Genomic DNA, 21,118 nt, shown 5'->3' on the forward strand with positions numbered 1-21,118 from the left:
TTCTTCACACACCATGCACATGAAATGGCATTAGGTCACAGGTCATTGCTGTTTCTATAGGACCCTGCAGCTGTAGTTGTTTCACACATCACTACTAAACCATACACTATACCCAGACTGTGTTTAAATCTATGTGGTCAATACATTGTTTTGTCTCTTTCTTCTTAGGTCCATACAAAGTTCCACTGTCGGCAAGCACACATTCCGGGATCAGACACCTCTTGCCTCTCCTTTTCTTATGACGGCATGACTCTCGCTTCACGTGGAGGTAAATAAAACTCTTACAATTCTTACTATATCCTCCTTATCTCACAGCCAGTAGTTGCACACATTGAAGTTGGACAACTGGACAGCCCAGTTTAGAGCCTCCAGTTTTTAGATCGGAAGATGTAGCTTCTCCCTTCCAAAGTGTGCGAATAAACAAGGACCACCACCAACAAAACACAAGACTCAGAAGAGATTAACACACAGAAACATGACTTCTAACACAAAGACAAACAGAAATAATTCAGCGTAAGTGTCTTTAACACGACATATTTCTGTAATGTAAATGAAAATAACTCTTTAAAGCCTTGTTGTACAGTTGGTACACTCCAGCAAAATAAATAACGTTCAAGACAGTTCCTCTTTCTGTAAAGTAAACCTCACAATTTACAGTCTGATGTATCTATCTGTTTCCTAGGTGATGACACTGTGAAGATGTGGGATATACGCAACTTCAGGAAGCCTCTGAATGTAGCTACCGGGCTGACCAACTACTTTGCAATGTGAGAATTTTAAACTGTCATTCACGTTACAATCTGCTCGATTAACTGTAAATTATGTGTGGATTATGGACTGATTATATTATCATCTGTCACACAGGACTGACTGCTGTTTCAGCCCAGATGACAAACTTCTTGTAACGGGGACCTCAGTGAAGAAAGAAGAGGGGAATGGGAAGTTGGTTTTCTTTGACCGAGCTTCCTTCCAGAAGGTCTATGAAATAGAGGTCACCAACGCAGTAAGTACTGCCTCACAACCGCAACTTCTCTAATTACAAGATGTTTTTCAACTGGTTGATATATGTCGGTTGCAAACCAAAATTACCCGAAAATGATGCACAGTGGAAAATAAACAGAATTAATCTGCAATGAAACATAATGAAAATAAAATAAAACCAATGTGCATGTCATTTCTCCACCACATAAGTAGCCTGGCTTAAATAAAAACAGCAGCATTAAAATGTTTTTATTTGTTTATAGCTGCCTGAAAACACAACAGTACCAAGAGACCTCATTATGACAGCTGAACAGATTTCACTGTCCTGATATGGGGATTTATTTAATTTCCTATTTGTCCCCAACACAGGATTATTCCAACGGATTAGACCTTCAGTTTATTATGTATTTTGGCTATATTTATAATTTTCTATGTAGTAGTTCACACAAATTTAGATAGACAGACCCAGTCAGCAGCCTCCGTTATGTATAATTATGGAGTAATAATGCTAAAAACTCAAGTCTACAGAAACCAGCTTGAAATGTCGTTCAAGATATTATCAGCTCACTAAAAAAGACAAATTAGTTTAGCTATCAAGTATCCCAATCGTCTGGCAGCGACTTTACATTTACACATAAATCACTGTGTCTGAGGCTAGTCGTATCTCAGCAGCATAGCAGAACGAATATTTTGTCTATCTTCACGCTAGATGAAAGATTGATGGTGGCAATATTTGGGGGGAAAATACAGAAGAAGATGAGAAGAGTTATGGAGGGGAGTGAAGGCAAAGGAGGAGAAAAAAACGGTTAGAAGAATGGAGTAATGTGACCTTTCCTTACTTCAAGTCATTCCCACAAAGCTTTGGCAGAACAGCTATTGCCGCTTTTATATGTACTGCCTTTGAGTTACATTTGAAATTAAATTATCAGCATGTTCCATTCACATGCACAGCCTCCACTGTCAAACACGTTGGCATACTATGCACTTTATACTAATCCTGCTTTCTCAGAAATCCATTTGGTGAAGGCAACCAGCCATAGGTGCTGAAATGAAGGGCAGAGGTGCTGTCTTCAGTAGAAAAATGCTTCTTTTTTTTTTTGTTGCTTCCTGCTGCTCCTCTCTTTTTCAACAGATTTAGCACAGTGTGTCTGTAGTCATAACAATAAGTTCTGACAGATGCTAATGGCTTCTAACTTGGTCTCTCCCTGCCTAAGACGTGACATTTTCACATGGGCCACTGAGTGAACATGTACGAGAGAGAGGGGAAAGAGACAAAAGCTGGGTTTGTCTGTCTGTGCATCCCCCTGTCCTGCCAGCCAGCTGCTGTTAGCTTGCAAACCTTGGCACAGCGTTGACACTAAGTGCACACGCTGCTGCACAGTTGCACCAGCTAAGAAAGAGGGTAGAACAATCTGTGTTTTGGGTCATTTTATCTGAGATTTTAACGTTAATTAAGTAAGTGCATATCTTTTTATTTTTTAAATATGTCTGAAATCTGTCAGTTTATATAAAAAGATGACTGTTGAATGCAAAGTTGAGTGTGAGCTTTCAGTTTTAACTGAGAAAGGTGCACAAGGCTGTCAGTGCAGTTGTTTTAAGTTGGATTGACATTGCATAAAAATAGAGTTGACAGAACTCTATGTTGAGTTACTTTGGTGACTCAAAGCGTTAAGAATAGCATTTTAAACATCACTGTACTCACCCCCAGGTCCTTGAATATGCACTGCCTTCATTCAGGAGTAACAACAACAATCTCTGTCTCACAGTAATGTTACGTTATTGTTTGTGGAAGTGATTCTCCAAATCAAAACCACATTTTCGAGATACTCTGTGTTGCTACTGTACTTGTCCTCTCCTCTCTAGATGGCTAGAGCTCCTGTCTGGCGGTAGAGCTAAAAAGTGCACTTCAGTTAAAATGCATTTCAGCGTTCAGTTTAAATGGTGTCACTTAAAGACGGTAAGTGGTGTCGACATATGTATGGATGTCTGTCATTCACACCAAACAGCGGTTGGCCGTCATGCGTTGTATTTGAGGTCTCTCTGCAGAGTCGACATAACCTTTTATAAACAGAATCAGCTGTAACATTTGCACCCACTTCACTGTGCTGACGATATTGCTATAGGCAGCATCAAAGAAAGACCTCAGACACTGGGTCAAAGAGTCTGTTTAGAACTTAACAACCCTCCTCCTCCTGTGCATCAATCTCCATGGACGCTTGTCTTCTCGTTCGCTTCTTTACTGAAGGGGATAAACATTTGGAAGTGATTTTTCCATTGGCCTTTCACTCACTCCGTCATCTACCATTGTGAAAAAACTCTTTAAGAGCTTCAGTTCAGTTTCCCTGGAAAGGGGACGGCAAAACCTCTTCCTGTCTGATCACCCCTTTGTGCTGTGCAGAAAATCCCACAAAATCCAACCTGGTGCCACGAAAAACAATGCAGACTTTTACGGGCTGCCAATTGCCTTGGCAAAGGTTTTATTTATGTTAATTGCACTAACCTCTCAAAATTTATCTGGTAATGATTAAAGTAGTGCAATCATAGTCTACGCAAATATGCTTTGATGTCATTCACATGTTTGAGCAGTTTCTTGCAGTCATATAAAAGCTATGGTTTGTACATCAACATGTTTTGTTGGGTAGGCACATGGGCGGCACAAAGGAAAGACGTTATGCTATTTGCGGATAAATTAGAACTCGTAAAATTCTGAGAAGTGGCCACTAATGGTAATTGTCGTCATTTGTTGACAACTGAGATCAATTACTGTAATATTACAAAATTACATTAGGTTATTTTGAGGTGATTTCTTGTTGTTTTAACATTCACTGAACAAACAGAAATAGATATTTTTAGAGATGTGTGTGTGTGTGTGTGTGTGTGTGTGTGTGTGTGTGTGTGTGTGCACACACACACACACACACACACTCATACATACATACATACATACACATACATACATACATACATACATACATACATACATACATACATACATACATACATACATATCAGGCCTGCCTCCCAACCCACTGACCATTATTCTACCAATCAGAATGCAAAACAAAATCATCCATGCCAAATTTTGTTCGTAACTTGTCCCCTTTAAAAGAAAAATCAATGCATTGAAATTTAGTTTAGCAGCAGATCGGTTATTTCTGGTCCACATGCACTCTGTGAACCTGACGAATGTGCTATTTACTATGTTTACATCAGCCGTCTGTTACTCGGATGGCCTCGAGAATTTAAGTGCAGTCTTTTATAAAGTGGTGTACCAGGCAGGCGAGTGAAAGGAAGGGCCACCAATCATTTCTAACTAAACAGTCTACATAACCCCAGACCTGGATTCTGGGGTGCGCTTGGGAGCGGAGGTTGTTTTAGGCCTGTTTGGTAAATACATCAGACACTCTTAAGCTTATCTTAGGCAATCAAAAGGGGCAGAAACCAGGTGAGACCCTGCGGACTATCAAAGCACTGAGGGTTTGGCTGGATTTCAAATGGAGATCAACTTAACCCTGCAGCTCTCATCCACTCTCTATAAATGTGTACATGTACCACTTGTCCCTCATTTCCTGTCACCTGTCCTCCTATTACATGGTACATGCTCTACAAGGTCAGCCACTAGGGAGTCCCTAAGAGCTACAAAAGCAGATACAAAGTTATGTGTAGTTCCAGACTCTGACACTTTTATCCAAAGTTGCTTACAGAAAGGGAAACAATTAAGGTACAGGGCGACAAGGACATGTTAGAGCAGCAATAAATACTACTCGCATACAATCAAGTGACAGTTCGAGAAGGGGGGATAGATTTAGCATGTTGGTAGTGTTGGAGAGGAGGTACTCTCGTCTTTAGGAGATTTTTTTTTTTAACCTAGAGAGGGACGCCGCTGATCTGGTAGGAACTGGAAGGACGTTCCACCAATGGGACGAGAAAAGTTTGGGTTGCCTCATTCACTGGACAAGCGCAACAGTCAGGAGGTAACACATGCATGGAATAAGGGCCTTCAAGTAGGTCGGTGCAGAACAGGAGACTATTTTGTATGCAAGCATTAGTGATTTGAATTGAATGCAGGCGACTACAGGTAGCCAGTGGAGCTCGATGAGCAACAGGGTAACATGTACCCTTTTGGGTTGATTGAAGACCAGGCAGGTCGCCATGTCCTGGATCATCAAAGCACCCGAGCTTCTTATCAGTGCTGGGTATTCGCCAAAAAGATTGTATACAAATTTGTATTGAGGGAGGAAAAAGTGACATCGAATCATCTGATATGACGCGCATATGCTTGAGAACATCTTGAATTCTGATATTGAGTTTGACGCACACGTGAAAGATTGCGAATAATCAGAATGACTGAGTCTAAAAAGAAAAGAAAATGTAGATGGAGAACTGTTTTCGAGTCACCTTCACAAGTTGCTGTTTGCTCATGCTTTACCTACAATCTCATGCTTGACAGCTCCTAAACAGTGAGCTGCTCCCTGTGCCAGGCTCATTCAAGGAGAGGCCTTTGATACGAACGGTCAATCTTTCATCCTCAGTACGCGCAGGCAAGCTTGAATGATAGGTTGGAGGCTTTAACTCTGTTCTTTCTTGTGCCTCTTAAATCTTGGAAGACGTAAAATCCAGTTGTTCCAGTAAGGAAGTTCATACTAATTACAGACTTCTCGGACGTGTGCCCACTCTGTGTGTAGCTGAGGTGCTAAGTCTCGAGTTCTCCCTTTCCCCCCTGCTGCATTCAGCTGGCCTGTGTAGCCGAGTCTGTCAGAAGCAGTGCACATTTGGATCCACTCACGGGTGACTAAATGAGGAACACAGCTGTGACTGTTGCGTCCCATTAGTGCTGCATAACTTTATTTCATAATCAGCATACATATTGGGCTGAGTGGCTGTTGTCTTATTTATCCCCTAATCAGTGTTTGGTATTTTAATCTGACGGGACATTGAAGGCTGCTACTGAAGAACTGACTGATTAAAGTTTCCTCCTTCACGATGTGATGTAATTTGGTGGACGTGAAGTGTAAACAGGGGTTCCTAGAGTGTAAACACGCTGCTCTGAATATCTGGAAGGCAGTCCCCGCTGTTGGACTGAGCTGAGCTATGCTTGGCCCTGTGCTTCTCAGTGGATCCAGCTGGGGTGGGCCCCACTGTGAACGGGTCTGTTTTGGGCTGCTTGTTACACTGTTGACAGAATGATTTGTTTGGGGCTGAGGAGGTTGTTTTCCGAACTCGACTGGGCTGCAGTTACCTGGTCGTGTTGTCACTTTTATTTTGGTTTTAACTGCCCGATTTGGGTCGCTCTACGTATGTGTTGCCGCAATGTGCATTGGGTGAATTCCTTGAGCTTTTACAGTACCTGCAGAGTGTAACAGAATCCCTAGCTGTCATCTCTGCCTTCGCTCACATGTAGGGGACTGTCCATGTTGCTTTAGCAACCATGACGGGGCAATTCATAACCCATTACAAATTTACACTGAAGCACATCAGTAGGGTAGACTTCAATTGTTCGGATGCATGCATGTTGATGCATGTTGCTATAAGCGTTGAGCTCAGATCGGAGCAGAGCAGATTGTCACAGTTCTTTATGCTAAGATAATACAAAGTATTTTCTTCACATTTATGTTTGTTTATTAAGTAATTTATCGTTATTATTTTATATGTGTTATCCTCTATTTTCTAATGTATGAATGGAACGCAAGGCTCATGTTAAGCACACTCTGTTTAAAGCAGATCTTTCTATCAATTAGAGCCGGCTCATGCTCCGGTTGAGCAGATTAACCCTCATCTGCCCCATGAGCCACACACCGCTGAGCCGGTGGCCTCGTGTAGATATACCTACACGAGGTTTGTGTCAAATTTAAGTAGACTATGAATGATTTGAATTCACTAAAGGGCACAAAGTCTTTGCTATGTATGTAAACTGTTGGAACATGATTGTGTTTTTAAGTACATTGATGTACATGTTGAAAGAATTTAACTGTACGTAGAATATTGGCTGGATCTACTGTTTTATATGAACACTTCAAGTTCTGTTTTATAGTTTTCATGTTGTAAAATTGAACTAAAATCACCAACCTGCCATGCTTGCATTTTCTCTATATACACAAGCACTGTGTATGTATTATTGTGTGTGTGTGATACTTCTTCCCCTGGTATCGTGGTGGGAAGCTGAACAGCTGGGCGCTAAGCAGCTTTCACCGTCACAGAATCTGGACGTCCCAGTCGTAGTCCTACCCACCCCCATCCTACACCCCTGCTCCAGACCCCCACCCCGGACGATTGCTTACTGTGTTCCACATAAAGACGCAACAAACGCTCTCTCATAAATTCCACGAGACACACACATACACACACTTGCACCAAATATACACGGATGTTGGTTAACGATGACACTCCGAAGACAGGAAGTGCTGCTGTCTGTAAGTCTAGCTCTCCACTGTAGCTCACGTATCAGAGAATGAACAGAGGGTCATTCATCCAACAACTGTGTGTGTATTTCTCTCTGCCCTTCTTTTGCTCTCTCTCTGTCTCACTCGCACACACACACCTTTGGATAAATGTGGTCACATTTGCCTATTGGCACTGGGCCATCTGTCACACACAGACTGAGGGATCCAGCCCTCATCCCAACAACCAAATATAGTCAACTAGAGCAGCAGAGCATGCCGGGCCTGATCCCTGCTGTATCACAACCAACCTGGGTCACACAGTCACAATAAAAATCTGATTGTTGCCTTTTTGTTAGAAGGGGAACAAATCTGAACCACAGTAGAGAGAGATGTTCACAATATGCTGTAGGCTGGAAGAATGACCTCCTTTCCTTTCCTCACGTGCCACCCTCAGTTATTGTACAAAAACATTAAACTGTATCTTGTTGTTTTTGTCTGTGTACTCCAGAGCGTCATCCGCTGCCTGTGGCATCCGAAACTTAACCAGATAATGGTGGGAACTGGGAACGGACTGGCAAAGGTCTACTATGACCCCGTTAGAAGCCACAGGTATGTTCAGTTGCTTTCTCTTCTTTTAACACAAAAAACCCAAACACTCTATTTATCCCAACAGTTACAGCCTGAAATAACTTATTTTGCTTGCCGTAAAACTCTATTGTTGACCAAAAACAATTAAAAACACATTAAAAAGAGCCACACTGTTGCAATGGATAACATATTTATTTACTGCAATCAACACAGTAAGAGTAGTTTGTCCTTCTCGGCCTGTCAAAGCGGGGTAAACATTAGCATGAAATCTGCTCACTGCAGAGGTTGAAAATGCAAAGTTGGCTGGAGAAAAAAAAGATTAAGATGAATTTACCCAAATGTTTGAAACTACAGCTCATCATCTGTTTCTGTTATTCAAACCAAATACCATAGCTGAATCATTTACTGTTATTCCCAGTGACAGGTATATCACCCAATGCATCACCGTTTTAGTTTTTTTTACGTATTTTTAATGTTTTTTGGACAGCAGTTGCGTTCTTTGGCATGGAGGCATAAGCAATATCAGGATGTGGCTGCATAGTGTGATAAATTCATTGCTGGTCTCTTCAGATGAATAATAATTCTAAAAAAAATCTAGTATCTATCTATAAAGTCTATCTTGATATATTGTTTTCTATACCATACCGTCATATAGCATCATTTGTAACCAACTGGGTCTCTTTCAGAGGGGCTAAGCTGTGCGTAGTGAAGAGCCAGCGCAAAGAGAAACAAGCAGAGACGCTAACGCAAGATTACATCATCACACGTAAGTTCCTCCATATCTGTTCCCGAAGACACACACTCACACACTCACAATCCATGTCATCAATACCTACTTAGAAGACAGAATTTGCCACTTAATCAACTTTGAACCGAGCTCCCCGCTCTCTCGCCTTGTCGTGCATGCAGCTTTTAATCACTCAACAATTACTAAAGCAATTAGAAGTGAACTGCCTTCCTCGAAGCCCTCCGGCAGTTTAATTCACTTTGAGCCACTAACCCATCTGTGCCTGCCCGCTCTTCACATGATAACGCACTGCGTGTCTTAACAGCAAGCGAGAGACACACACATCCGCAAAACAATGCCAACCATCTCCCGTGTGCATGATGTGACAAGTGGAGCGTATTCTAAACATCCTCCTCCTCAAACATAAAGAACCAAATCACCACCCTCTATTTACATGCCAACTCGCCCTTTCACTCTCTCACACACACAAAAACATTCAAACACGCTCTCACACTGAGAATGAGAGAGTGTTCAGGGCTTTCGCAGGCCCATTAGCTGATGGAGTAGGGTGTGGATGAGTGGATGGACAGCCGCGGGGCACTGTGCCACGCCGTGGCCATGTGGTCTTCGGTAATACTGGATCACGCTAGGTACATCCGCTACTCCCACCTCTGCTGGCGTGATCTCCTGCTGGTCCACACCGCCCACACAAACACACACAAACTACCCCCGTACCTGTCATCCCGTCATATCACCGACACACGAGGCTGTCATCTGTTCCGTGCGTGCCTCACCCTCCTTTGCACCCGGACTGAAGTCGTGAACCTACAGCCAGGAACAGAACAGCTGCCGACACGTCCCCCCTGATTGGCTGTGGAGTCCCAATTGAGATGCAATTTATTGTTTGGGCTACCGCAGCCTTTTCAGATGCATCATGTGATTTCATTGCCATGCCAACAGGGTGTGAAGTAGGCAGGCATTCGACTGCTGCAAGCGACGAGTGACGCACTTGATGCCCTGGCACTGGAAAATTAGAGGGGACAGGAAGCAAGTGATGGCCCATTGAGAAAAGCGAGGGAATCTGTTAACAGTAACCTTTTTGCTTAATGTAGCGTGGAGGAGAAGAATTAACACTGAGCAGCGACAGGACCCCCGAATGGAAAATCACTTTATCTAGCCCTTTACTAAAGTGTCTTTTTGTAACCCCTGAGGATGAGAGCAGAGCATACACTCGCTTTACACAAACACAAATGCTCGTACACACACCGAACACACACACTCTCCTTCTCACACACCTTTGAGGGCACTCATTCACTCTTATGCACACGTACACCCACACACTCGTGGATTTAAGTGCTGTCGGGCCTTTATTGTGATAGTGTTCACGAAAGTGTGAAGAGCGGCGGAGCGATTGTCTAAATCTAAACACAGGGGATATAATGAATATGTTGGTGTGCACTATGGCAGAAAGAGTACACAAGAGGAGAGAGAACCTGCTGGAGGTCAATAGGTGCGTGTGTTTTTAAATGCTGTGTAGTAATAGGCGAGACTGCGTCTCCGCACTTTCTGTATGAAAACACCGCCAAATCTCAGTTCTCAGTTCGGTGTTCGCTCGACAAAGTGGTATGATACACGAGCTACAAAACACTCAACACATCGCCACGTGCCCTAGCTGCTTATTTGTTCGGCTGTGTTTTGTGATCTTGCAGTTCGAGTTACCCAAGCAACTTGATTATCCTTGTTTACCCTGTGTGTCTCCAGCTCATGCCTTACCCATGTTCAGAGAGGCCCGGCAGCGGAGTACACGAAAACAGCTGGAGAAGGACAGACTGGACCCAAGGAAATCACACAAACCCGAGCCTCCTGTATCCGGACCAGGTAACGTTTCTTTTCTTTTCTTTTTTTTTTTTCCTTCTTAGTTTTATTTGTGCAAAACATCAACATTAGAATAAACAAGAAAACAGACAAATGAATAACAAGTGTCCAATCAGTGTCTCTGGGAGACGAGGCAAAGCAAAAACAGAAATGCTGCAAATACTTTCATTCAAATATGAAGATAGTAATAAAGTACGGCTGCAGTTCTGCAGTTGTTTTGAAAGCGTATTATTAGTCATGTTCCTAACTTGGATGAATGCATGATTCTGTTTGAGACAGATGTACAAATCCACAGTTGTTGATGTGTTACGCAATGCAGCTGAAGTCAAGATCTACAAAAGTGCTGCTCCCACTTGGCCTGCTCATGTCACTTTTTTTATTTTATTTATTTTTGCTGAGATATAATGATGCTTTTTGAATGTTCTCTGAACCCCGTCGTCAGCTTGTCTATATTTTTACTGCAATACACGCGTCCACAGACGCCACACCTACACGCATGATCATGTCAGTTTGAGTTTCGTTCCAATAAGCCGAGGTGCCAGACAACATTTCCTGCTTCAGTTTGTTCCAGCTGGCTCATTGTTGCTGTGTTTTTTTTGTTTTGTTTTTTTACACCAATCTAATGATTCTACAGTGTAATGTTTTTTTTCCAGATTGAAAAAAAAAACACTTGGAAATGCAGAAAGAAAAGTAGCTAAATGTTAAAAAAAAAAAGTGGGTCATGAAAAATCTGAATGAAATAAGAAATATAGCCCAATTTACAACAAATAACATGTTTCACATTAAAAAATATAACTTGCATAATTAAGCCTTCGAATACAAAACACTGCTCAGCTAATTGACATCAATTAGGAATCGTTAGAGGTCACTTTTGCAGGTTATTGTATACAAGTGTGACAACATGAAGAGTCACAGAGGTTAAGAGGAAGACCAAAAACAGTCTGCAAATGAAAATGCAGCTCTATTTTATAAAAATAAGTTTGATTACTTGATAGCAGGTCAGTGGTTTTTAGACGACAGGCTGTCTTTATATTGTTTATCCTCGGTGTAGGTTGACTTTGCATAAGTGCAAGGTAATGTTTGGTGGTTGGCCTCGATGCTTACAAAGCAGTGGAAAGAGGTGCCTCTCAATCCCCCAAACAACCTCGCTGCCCAAAAGCGGCAGAAAATCCGGCTGGGTTAAAGTATGGGAATGTATGTGTGTTTGTGTGTGTGTGTGTGTGCATCTCATCCTTGATCTTTTAAGACAACTGTAATAATGCCTCTACTGGAAAGCTCAGTGTTTTTTCTGCCAAAAACTCCATTAAGTCAAATGGAAGTAGTGTAACAGCAGCAAAGAACAGTGCAGCTTTCATGCACTACTCTCTGGAACAATACAGTACATAAAACAGAATTTTCCTCAAAGTAAGTAATTAAAATAATGTGATAATATGCCGATGATTTCGAATAAATAGTGGGAAAAACACAAAACTTTGGACTTGTCAGTCATGTATTTACATTTTTAAGATGAATTATATTATAATATTATTCCCTGTACAGAAGTCTTAACTGCATCTAATCCAGTCATCGTGTGTCCTGACAGGTCGCGGAGGACGAGTAGCAGCCCATGGTGGCACTCTGTCATCATTCATTGTGAAGAACATCGCTTTAGATAAAACGGATGACAGCAACCCACGAGAGGCCATCCTACGTCACGCCAAAGAGGCTTCAGATAATCCTTACTGGGTTGCCCCGGCGTACACACAGTAAGGAAACGTCTTTAACAAAAAAAATATGAATCATTTACGCACTTCCTCTCGTCTTCTCTCATTTCTGGGTTTGCTGTCATTAGCAGACAGTGTAAGATGAGTACTGGGAGTGTTGCGTATACTATTGTGTTTCTTCCTACTGGTGTGACATATAAATGTTTAAAGAGTTGTACAGTTTTACAGGTACTCACTTCAAACTGCAGGAAGGAGAGTAATGGACAGCTTTAGATCACTATCAGACTCAGACAGCTATGTAAGCATGGAACAAAACTGCAAGCCAAATCAAACAGTCTGCTTCACATACTGCAAAGAGAATGATCTATAGTCGAATAGAAATATACTTGGGATATACTATTTTAGTCTGGTTGCAGAGCTGCCTCAAGAGTCACTATCACAGCTCTCTTTGCTTGGCTGGCAGTTATATTAAACATCAAGTTAATTCTGCGGAGGAGCAGCCTTTCAAAGGCAGGTCAACATTCGGTCTGAGTTACAGTCTTCTGCACGATGGAACTATAAAATCTGCAGCGTGAACTTCTTTAAGCCTCAGTTGGCCTGTAAAGAAATGATTTGTCCGAAAAACTACAATTCGCATATTAATCTTCTTAAAGCGTTTGTCTTCAAAGTTTTGTCATCTGGTTATTATTTTTAAATTGCAGCTCTGATGTTGTTAAATGTTAAATCATTACCCCTTTAGGACCCAACCCGAGCCAGTGTTTGCGGAGGAATCGGAGGAGGATGAGGAGGCTGAAAAGGAACCGCAGTGGAAGAAACGCAAGATATGAGGCACTTCAACAGCAGCTCATTTTATGTAGCGTAGATGACAGGGTGGGGATTGTGGTTGGATATATGGCACCACAAGGTCTCAGGATCAATCCCAGAACACAAGGTTCCTGTCAGAAACTGTGCAAAGGGTCATCAATTAAAAGAATAAATTGTGCTCTGTCCTCCCCTCCTCTAATGTTTTTTTTTAAGGGTGTATATATTTATGTGTGCTTCCGTGTTGCACATAAGCGTGAAGGCTTCTTCACTGTGCACGCACGACATACTTTTATACAGGTTTATGTTCCTCTTATTGCAATTCATCAACCACTGGAAAGACTTTTTTTTTGTCGGTTTGGATTATCTAGACTTTATTTTCATCATTTCTTTTGTCTTCTCCACCCACATCTCCAGTGTTTGCTAATGCCTCATAAATCGACTCCAGACTTTGTGGTCTAGTTCTGTTCATCAGCTATGAATAACAGTTTGTGAGTTTTTAAAGGAGTAAATTGTGTAAATGTACAAAATAAATTGCAGCCAGTTTTTATTCTTCTTTTTTTTGTTTTGTTTTACAGTTTTAACAGTTTTGTTGGTTGTGATATATAAAATCTGCTGGATTTTTTTATTTCTCCCTCGAAAGCTAAATGAAAGAATTTGTATTCATGTCAAATAGTGATAAATTTTATCCAAAGTGAAGCGTCAGCTTTGTTTTTATCAGATGATCAAAGGAAGAATTCTGGCAAAACCTCAAACCTGCGATGCGCTGCACACTTTGTTCTAGACAAAATCGGTATTTTGACCCATGACATTAAATCAAATTTTTTACGAGCTACTATTCTAAATTCGATTCAACTGGTAAACTTAACTTCAAGTTCTAAAATTGATGAATAAAGAAACGATAATCAAAATGCTATGTGATTGATTCTAATCCAAAATAATCTTTTCAAGTTTGAGTTAAGATCATTTTGACAAAAACTGCATCATATTTCTAAGAGACATTAAACTTCTGGTCTGGCTTCAAACATAGTGTGTCTTAAATAGTAGTAATTTAAAAATAACTTTACTGCAGAGTGGAGCCTTTTCACCGTTTTCTTTTTGAATTCTTTGAATGACCTGTGCATTGTCTAAAAATATTTCAGCTGACAGGGAAAACCACAACATACAGATCTAATGAAACCCATGTTGTCTTTATACATTCTTCTGGAATGTGACCTCTGCCTACAGCAGCAAACAAATGCGAGTGCTCTTGTCTTTCGACTACAACTAGTTTGTAACAAGACAAATGTGAGTCACTCTGCTGTAGAAATTTTGATTTTTTGATTATAATTTTGATGTTCTGTTTCTCCAATAGTTCAGTTTCCTCATGCCCTACAGACATGGAAAGTTTTTAGACTCATACTCATCATTAAGCTGGTGTTTCTACTCAGTGACTCAACATTGGGTGAAACTGTAAGACCATCTGAAAATCCCAAGCCAACCAAAGTTACAAGCAGACGACCAAATGTCTCAAGTGCCCTGGCAAATTTCCTGCGGTCATAAAACGAATATTAGACACAGAAATGCCAGCAGAAGAAATATGGACGGACTAAAACAAAGAGCGATGTTTTTTTTGTTTTTTGTAAGAGCAACTGAAGTGGAGAGTCGAGAGGAGACTGGCTTCGTGGGGGAGAGGTTGACGTCAAGCTCTTCTCGTGAAGAAGAGTTCTCAGCGAGCAGCAGGCGGTGAGGATTGAATGCTGTTTGATTCACTCCGCTGCTGTTTGATGAACCAGTTGGCAAGTAGAAAGTAAAGGAGAATCTCTGTGTGGAGCTAAAACTGTAACCTCCGGGTGCAAACCTTGTAAGATACAGACCTGGCTAAGGGTCACTTCAATCCAAATTAAGTAACATTTTCTTGTAGGTATCCATGCCCTCAGTACAGAGGAGGTGAATGCTGCTCAAAAACGACACAATTATAACTACTTCATCTGAATATCTCTTTATCTTGTGATTTGGAGGACTTGGACCTTAAACAAGAACCCATCAATTACTGCGGATTTGAAAACGGCTCTTGCAGTACCTCAGCTATACATTGTATACACACCTTGAACCACTGCTCGATGACTCACTGTCTGAACGGCTGCCATTTTCTCATCAGCATTTACATATCTTCTCTGCTCAGTGGAAACATTCTTCAGCGCCTTGATTTATAGCTCGGTGGCGCTTTACGGCAAGCTTTTGTTTACTGTACGACCCTGGGCTAGTGTTCAGGAATGCAGAACAGGAGGGGACGCCACACTGTAGAGGCCATCTCTCAAACCATCCCCGTCCATTCTCCTGTTTTTAAACCCAAATTTTCATCCTCAATTTTACATGATGCTTATGTAAACACATCCCAGGCAAATTAGCACCATCTGGCACCGGCGCATTTGTTGTACGTGGCAGAATACCAGGAGACGTGCTCGTTTTGATAGAAACAAGTTTAATTCTGTAAAAAGTTATAAAATGAATATTGTACAAAAATAAAGTTTGCTGAGAGCTTTGGTTCTGTAACACGAAACAAGTGAGACGACATGACAGGTTGTTTTTTTTTTTTTTCACAGAGGTGTTAACACAACGAGGAGTGAAAATGAATCCAAACCTTTCTTCAAATATTAACACTGAGGATTCCTTTGCACCTTTTACCTTTTGCTTGTTTACCTTTGCATTAAAAAAAAAAAAAAAACCCAGAGGACTTATCGCCAAGGAACAGTTGAGCAAACAGTCATGAAGATGAGAGGGCTAGTGGTCACAGTTTACACACATTAATGTATGGTATCGAAGAGTGGCGAGGCGCTCTGAGGCTTCTGGGAAGTCTCCTAACTGCACATTCTCATCTGGAAAGGCTTACGCACGAATCAGTTGTTAAAGGGGAAGATGATCCAATTGATGAGGTATGCTCTGATAAAAGCTATTTTTTTTTTTCTTCTTCTCTGTGTAGTGTTTGGCCTAAATTCAGCTTGATGCAGTGGATTTGTTCTGTGTGCAGGGGGATTACACAGTAAAGCTGGCTTGCTTGCTTGCTTGCTGCTGGGTGGGCACAGATACCTTGGTCCCTAATCCATGCTAACATCAAGACCTACCCGAGGGCTCTCTTTGTTCCACTTAGAACGATCCCCTCGCAGGGTCTCGGTGGGCACAGCAACATGCTTTTTTAAATGGATGTACATTTCCGTATTGTTTGGGAATAAACTCAGCTGGACAAGTTATCACACGTAGTAAGCATGTGGAGCCTACCCATTGCCTTACCTCTGTAATTCCAAAACATATCCTTTTGTCCAAACGTCTAGTCTTGGGATATTTACTTCAGTAGGCGATGACAGCCGCTACAGTAGCTAGATGTTCCTTAAACTGCCTTCACCAAAAAGCCTTTGCCAACGGGGATATTTGGTTAAGACTCATGTTAGAGGATCACTTTCAAATCTCCTTTCAGGGAGTAAGACCTGTCTGTCAGAGTCGAGACGCAAACACAGGCAGTCCTGTGAACTTTAAAGCTTATTAGGACAGCAACCGCTGCAAAGCCTTCGCTCAGACTCGGTGCAAGGCCGGAGTGAGGTTTCAGGTAACGTGTGTTGATAGGCAGGCATTCTAGCAGCTTCTGAACTCTGTGTCTCAAAGGATGGATCCTCAAAGGCACCTGCAGGTCCTCAGAGAGACCTCTACTCTTGATTAGAGATTTAAATTAAATCTGACATTAAATATATATATTCTGATTTAATAATTTGACAGTTATCTTGAAAATGAACAGCAGCAAAGAGTCTTGTGCCTCTTTGTAAACATACAGTATAATGTGAAAGTTAGATTAGGAGTCTATATCTAGGCTCTGTGAGGAGGGAGAGCAATCCCTCCTGTCTTAGCATGGTCACACTGGGGAAAATGAGGTGAAATATATATGTATATATAAAAAAAATCCATCCTGCCATCCCTCAAAATGCTCTAAAACGACAGTCGAAAAGCTTCTATTGGTCCCCTCCTCTGTGTCTCTCTCTATCTCTGTACCTTCTCTAATGATGATTTTGGACTCGTGAATTGAGAAACCCTGGAATCTAAGTGAAGCAGTAAGCGTTATTAGGACGTGTGGGTGAGTGTTTAACAGTTATGGAACACTTTTTCTTTTCTTTAGACTTCGCTTGAGAAAATGCTCCACTTTGGCACCCTCCAGAACGAACAAAGCTTTTAAATAAATAAGAAAAAACGACAATTTCTTTCATAAAATGGATTGAAATAAATAACAATAAGTTAATTCCATCTCAATAAATATACCTCTTACACACACGTGTATATATATATATGTACTGTATATATACATATATATATATATGTATGACTGGATTTTATGTGGATGTGTTGTACCAAAAGTCTTTGCTGAACTCCGGAGTGGTATTTGTCATCCCTTGGCTCTGAATGTAAATGTCAACATCCAGACTATGCAGTGAAAGTGATTTAGACTGCAGCTGAATATACTCCTCAAATCTCGGCATTCATCTGGAGTCTTAGGAGACAGCTATGGAAAAAAAAAAAAAAGATGTTCCTGGGAAAGTGAATTCTTCTCGAAAAACAAGTCAGTCAGAAGTTTTCTTCACTCTCACCTTTTTAGACTACGCAGTTAGCAAACATGGAAGTGTAACAGTGTGGTTTCTTCTGCACACTGGTACACATCTCATACAGTTCTGCATGTGGCTAACGGTCAAATACTGGTCAGAACTTCTGAAGGATTGAGCGTGGTACTGTCCGAGTTAACGGCTTGCTTTTTTAACAGCTGTTCCATTGTCTTTCAGGTCACAGAGGTGGCCCTTATACACTCACCTGTGTCTCCTTTGACAGCTACTGACAAAAATTAGAGACAGCACCCTTCCTTTTTTCAACCTTGTACGCACATTTCCAACTGTGATCCCTCCCTCTGAAATACAAGCTTGTAAAGGTGATCCTTAGTTCACGGATGCTGGTCATGTCTGTTATCTTGTCACATCCAATATGACGTCCTCAGACGCAGCCACACTTCCTGGCTGAATGCTTCTTCAGCGTGTGATACACTACGTTGTCGTCCAAGAAAGATAAGTCATCGTCGAAAGCGATTGGTCGACAGCAGGTGCGAGAGGGCGTGTCCTTGTCCAGCTTCTTGTTGTGTGTGAGGTTATTGAGGATCTTGTCATAGTTGGTCTCTGCCTCCACGCAGGGGCCGCTGCAGTATCGGAAGATCAGCTCCTCTTTAGTCTGGTAGCCCAGCCCCAAGTCCGTCACATTGAGGTGGACCTCCTTTAGCAAGCAGCCTCGAGTCTGCACCATTATCCTCTCCCTCCCCTTCTCGCCTCGCCCTCCTTTGCCACCTCGACTTCCCCCTCGCCCCCGACCCCGCCTCCTGTCGTCGTGTCCTCTCCCCTCGCCTCTCGTGCCTCCTGTGTTTGCTGCTCCCCTCTGTCTCTGCTCCTTCCGTCCCCTGGAGCCCTCTCTGGGCTCTGACGATCTCCGGAGTCTGCCAATAGTAGCCTCAATAAAATCCATTACATCATCAAACTGCTCTGGATAGGGACCTGAGATGTCATCTGAAAGACACAGCAAGAACAGATTCACGTATAAAGCCGGTGTTAAAATATTTATTTCAGCACTGACATGGAAGAGTAGCTGAAATGTGACATCAGCAATACAAAATGAAAATCACTGATTTACTGCTTGCGAAGGTTGCATGAACAGATAAAATAAAACTATGTCAGGTATGAACACATTGCACAATCAACAAAAATTCAACATTTCAGTAAAAAGAAAAAAGGATCTTTATGACGGTGACAGTGTGCAAAAACACGTCATGTTAGAGAAATAATAAATAAAAGAATACAAAAATATGACAGAGAGTTACAGAGAGACAAGATTAATATCGCTCATGCAAGCTACAGCCAATAACCTGTTGGCTTATCTCAAAGACTGCTGGGGAAACAACAAGCCCGTCTCTATTCAGTGTTAACAGAATCTGTCTGCTAACACTTCTAATGATCACTAGTTTAACACACATTAATCCTAACAACAACAAAAAAACACTTTCAAAATGCTCAGACTGTTTCCAGTCTGTGCTATGCTGTAGACTTATATTTAATGGACAGATTCGAGGGTGGTTTTAATCTTCCCATCTAGCTTATTTTGCTTCTAAACCAGAAAGCATATTTCCCAGAATGTCTAAATGATCTGCAACACACAGAATTGAATAACTGCACCATCATTTCTGCAAAAAACAAAATATCCCCTTATGTACATTGTTGTGGTGATTGTTGTTAGGGTTGACACTGACACGCATGCAGACAATGTCCATAAATACAGAGAAATGTGCAGATCAGAAACAGTGCGTGCTGATTTATAGATTAGTTTCAGGCGGAGGAATGTAGGAAACAGTCCAGAGTTGGTCATATGGACATGCAGGTGCCCTGCTGTAACTCTTTCCAACATGGCTGTTGGGGGATGAGTTGGAGGCTGAAGGTCAGAGGGTGTTGTCAATTCCATCTTGTGAATTGTTGTTGTCAGTACAACCCAGTACATCAGTACTGGGTTGATTTAGCATTAATAGCATGCCCGGTGTGCTTCCTACATCGTACATTAGGTTTTTTAATCTCCTGAGAACCTGATTTGTTAAACGTCGTTCAGTTATACAGCCCAAGTTAACTCGGTTTGCTTCCACACACCAATTGCTTGTATCTATACAGTAGGCGCAGACCAATTACACCACCAAGGGAGATGTTTTTTAGTCATTTTTAGAATGCCAAGACTTCAAAGGCCCAATAAAAGGAAATCATATGCTCTGAGTCATTTAGATGAAGCAGATTGTAGTCTGCTCAAAACTCAAAACATGCAGCGGCCCAGCTCTCCACCATCTGCTGTGAGGATCAATGAGGACTGACTGAAAGTCTTGGACCCTCCTGTGTTACATGTTGATTCTATTACAGAGTAACGTCTCTCCTACTCCAACGCCTGCGGGTCTGGAAACAATGAACTAGATCATGAAGACCTATTGTTCTGAGATGAATCAATTGGGCCAACTCTAATTACATTACCTGTGTGCGTGTCTGTGTGTGAGTGTATGGGTGGTGTGTCATCATGGTGTATGTGTGTCAAGAAGCCAGGGCGGCGGGGTGCGATGTCTGGCAGGTGGTGTCGTGGTTTACACGGCCTCTCTATTGCAGTGTCACCTATCCCTCCTCTCTTTTACCTGTTCCTCTGGCAGCGCATCGGCCACCTGATCTGCATTACGCGCCACAGCTGATTGGGCAGACGCTCGTATATCAGGTGAGCGCCAGGACAATCTGTTTAGACACACCTGCTCTTTGATTTAGACGCCTCCTATTGTATATCAGCTGACAGGCAGTGTACACCTGCTGACAGACCGGACGGCTTGCAGCAAATGGAGTGATTTGCATGGCCTAAATTGTGCCATCACTTTGCAGAGTCCATACTAAACAGTCATGTCTTTTTTAGTTTTCTTTTAGCATATTTGTTGGCTGACTGCTTGAATCAGTCTCATGGTGCAGATGTTTTAGTCATAAAAGGAAAAACCCAATTTTTCTTTGTAATTCCGTGCAAACCGAAAGAGCCGACACATCTTGTAGCTACAGTGTTGTTTACACTATTACTGCATAGTTAATGGTCTTGGGTTACAAAAGCAGATCAGTGATGTCACCATGGTCCAAACAGAATATGAGGTGGCAGAACAAACATTTGTCCAAATGTTCCATTCCTTATCTAGTTCTTGGCCGTGTATACTTCTGTGTGAAGATGATACAGTGTCACATAGATCCAAACAAAATAAATTCTTGCCCACTGTCGCTGTTAAAATGAACATAAACACAGAACTCTCGCTTAGATGCTTCAACCACTCTGCCATTGTCCAGCCTCTCCCCGTTGGAAATTTCTGCGACCTGGTTCACGCTGACTTCTCTAAAACATACCATGATTTCTGACTTTTGGCAGACGGGTAAAGGTCATGGGTCTCCCAGTCGCGGAGAGACAGGGGTGAACATAAACAAAAGGAAAAGGGAAACGTGGTGAGCGACCTCTGGGAT

General features: G+C 41.9%; 2 protein-coding genes across 6 annotated transcripts in view; one reads left to right on the forward strand and one right to left on the reverse strand.

The window, feature by feature from the left end:
• Window positions 1–13,749, forward strand: part of wdr70 (WD repeat domain 70) — a 37,487-nt gene extending 23,738 nt beyond the window's left edge. For both annotated transcript variants that reach the window (XM_010738983.3, XM_019278784.2), the window contains exons 11-18: window positions 169–268; window positions 683–767; window positions 865–1,003; window positions 7,870–7,970; window positions 8,636–8,715; window positions 10,438–10,554; window positions 12,134–12,296; window positions 12,994–13,749. In XM_010738983.3, coding sequence (XP_010737285.2) covers window positions 169–268; window positions 683–767; window positions 865–1,003; window positions 7,870–7,970; window positions 8,636–8,715; window positions 10,438–10,554; window positions 12,134–12,296; window positions 12,994–13,081 — 873 coding nt within the window. In that variant the 3' untranslated portion in view covers window positions 13,082–13,749. The remainder of the gene's footprint in view (window positions 1–168; window positions 269–682; window positions 768–864; window positions 1,004–7,869; window positions 7,971–8,635; window positions 8,716–10,437; window positions 10,555–12,133; window positions 12,297–12,993) is intronic.
• A 1,750-nt stretch (window positions 13,750–15,499) lies between these two features.
• Window positions 15,500–21,118, reverse strand: part of gdnfa (glial cell derived neurotrophic factor a) — a 64,165-nt gene continuing 58,546 nt past the window's right edge. For all 4 annotated transcript variants that reach the window (XM_027282064.1, XM_027282065.1, XM_027282063.1 and 1 more), the window contains one exon: window positions 15,500–18,619. In XM_027282064.1, the coding sequence (XP_027137865.1) occupies window positions 18,060–18,619 (560 nt within the window). In that variant the 3' untranslated portion in view covers window positions 15,500–18,059. The remainder of the gene's footprint in view (window positions 18,620–21,118) is intronic.

The sequence above is a fragment of the Larimichthys crocea genome, chromosome IX (assembly GCF_000972845.2).
Source record: "Larimichthys crocea isolate SSNF chromosome IX, L_crocea_2.0, whole genome shotgun sequence".
Lineage (NCBI taxonomy): Eukaryota > Metazoa > Chordata > Actinopteri > Sciaenidae > Larimichthys > Larimichthys crocea.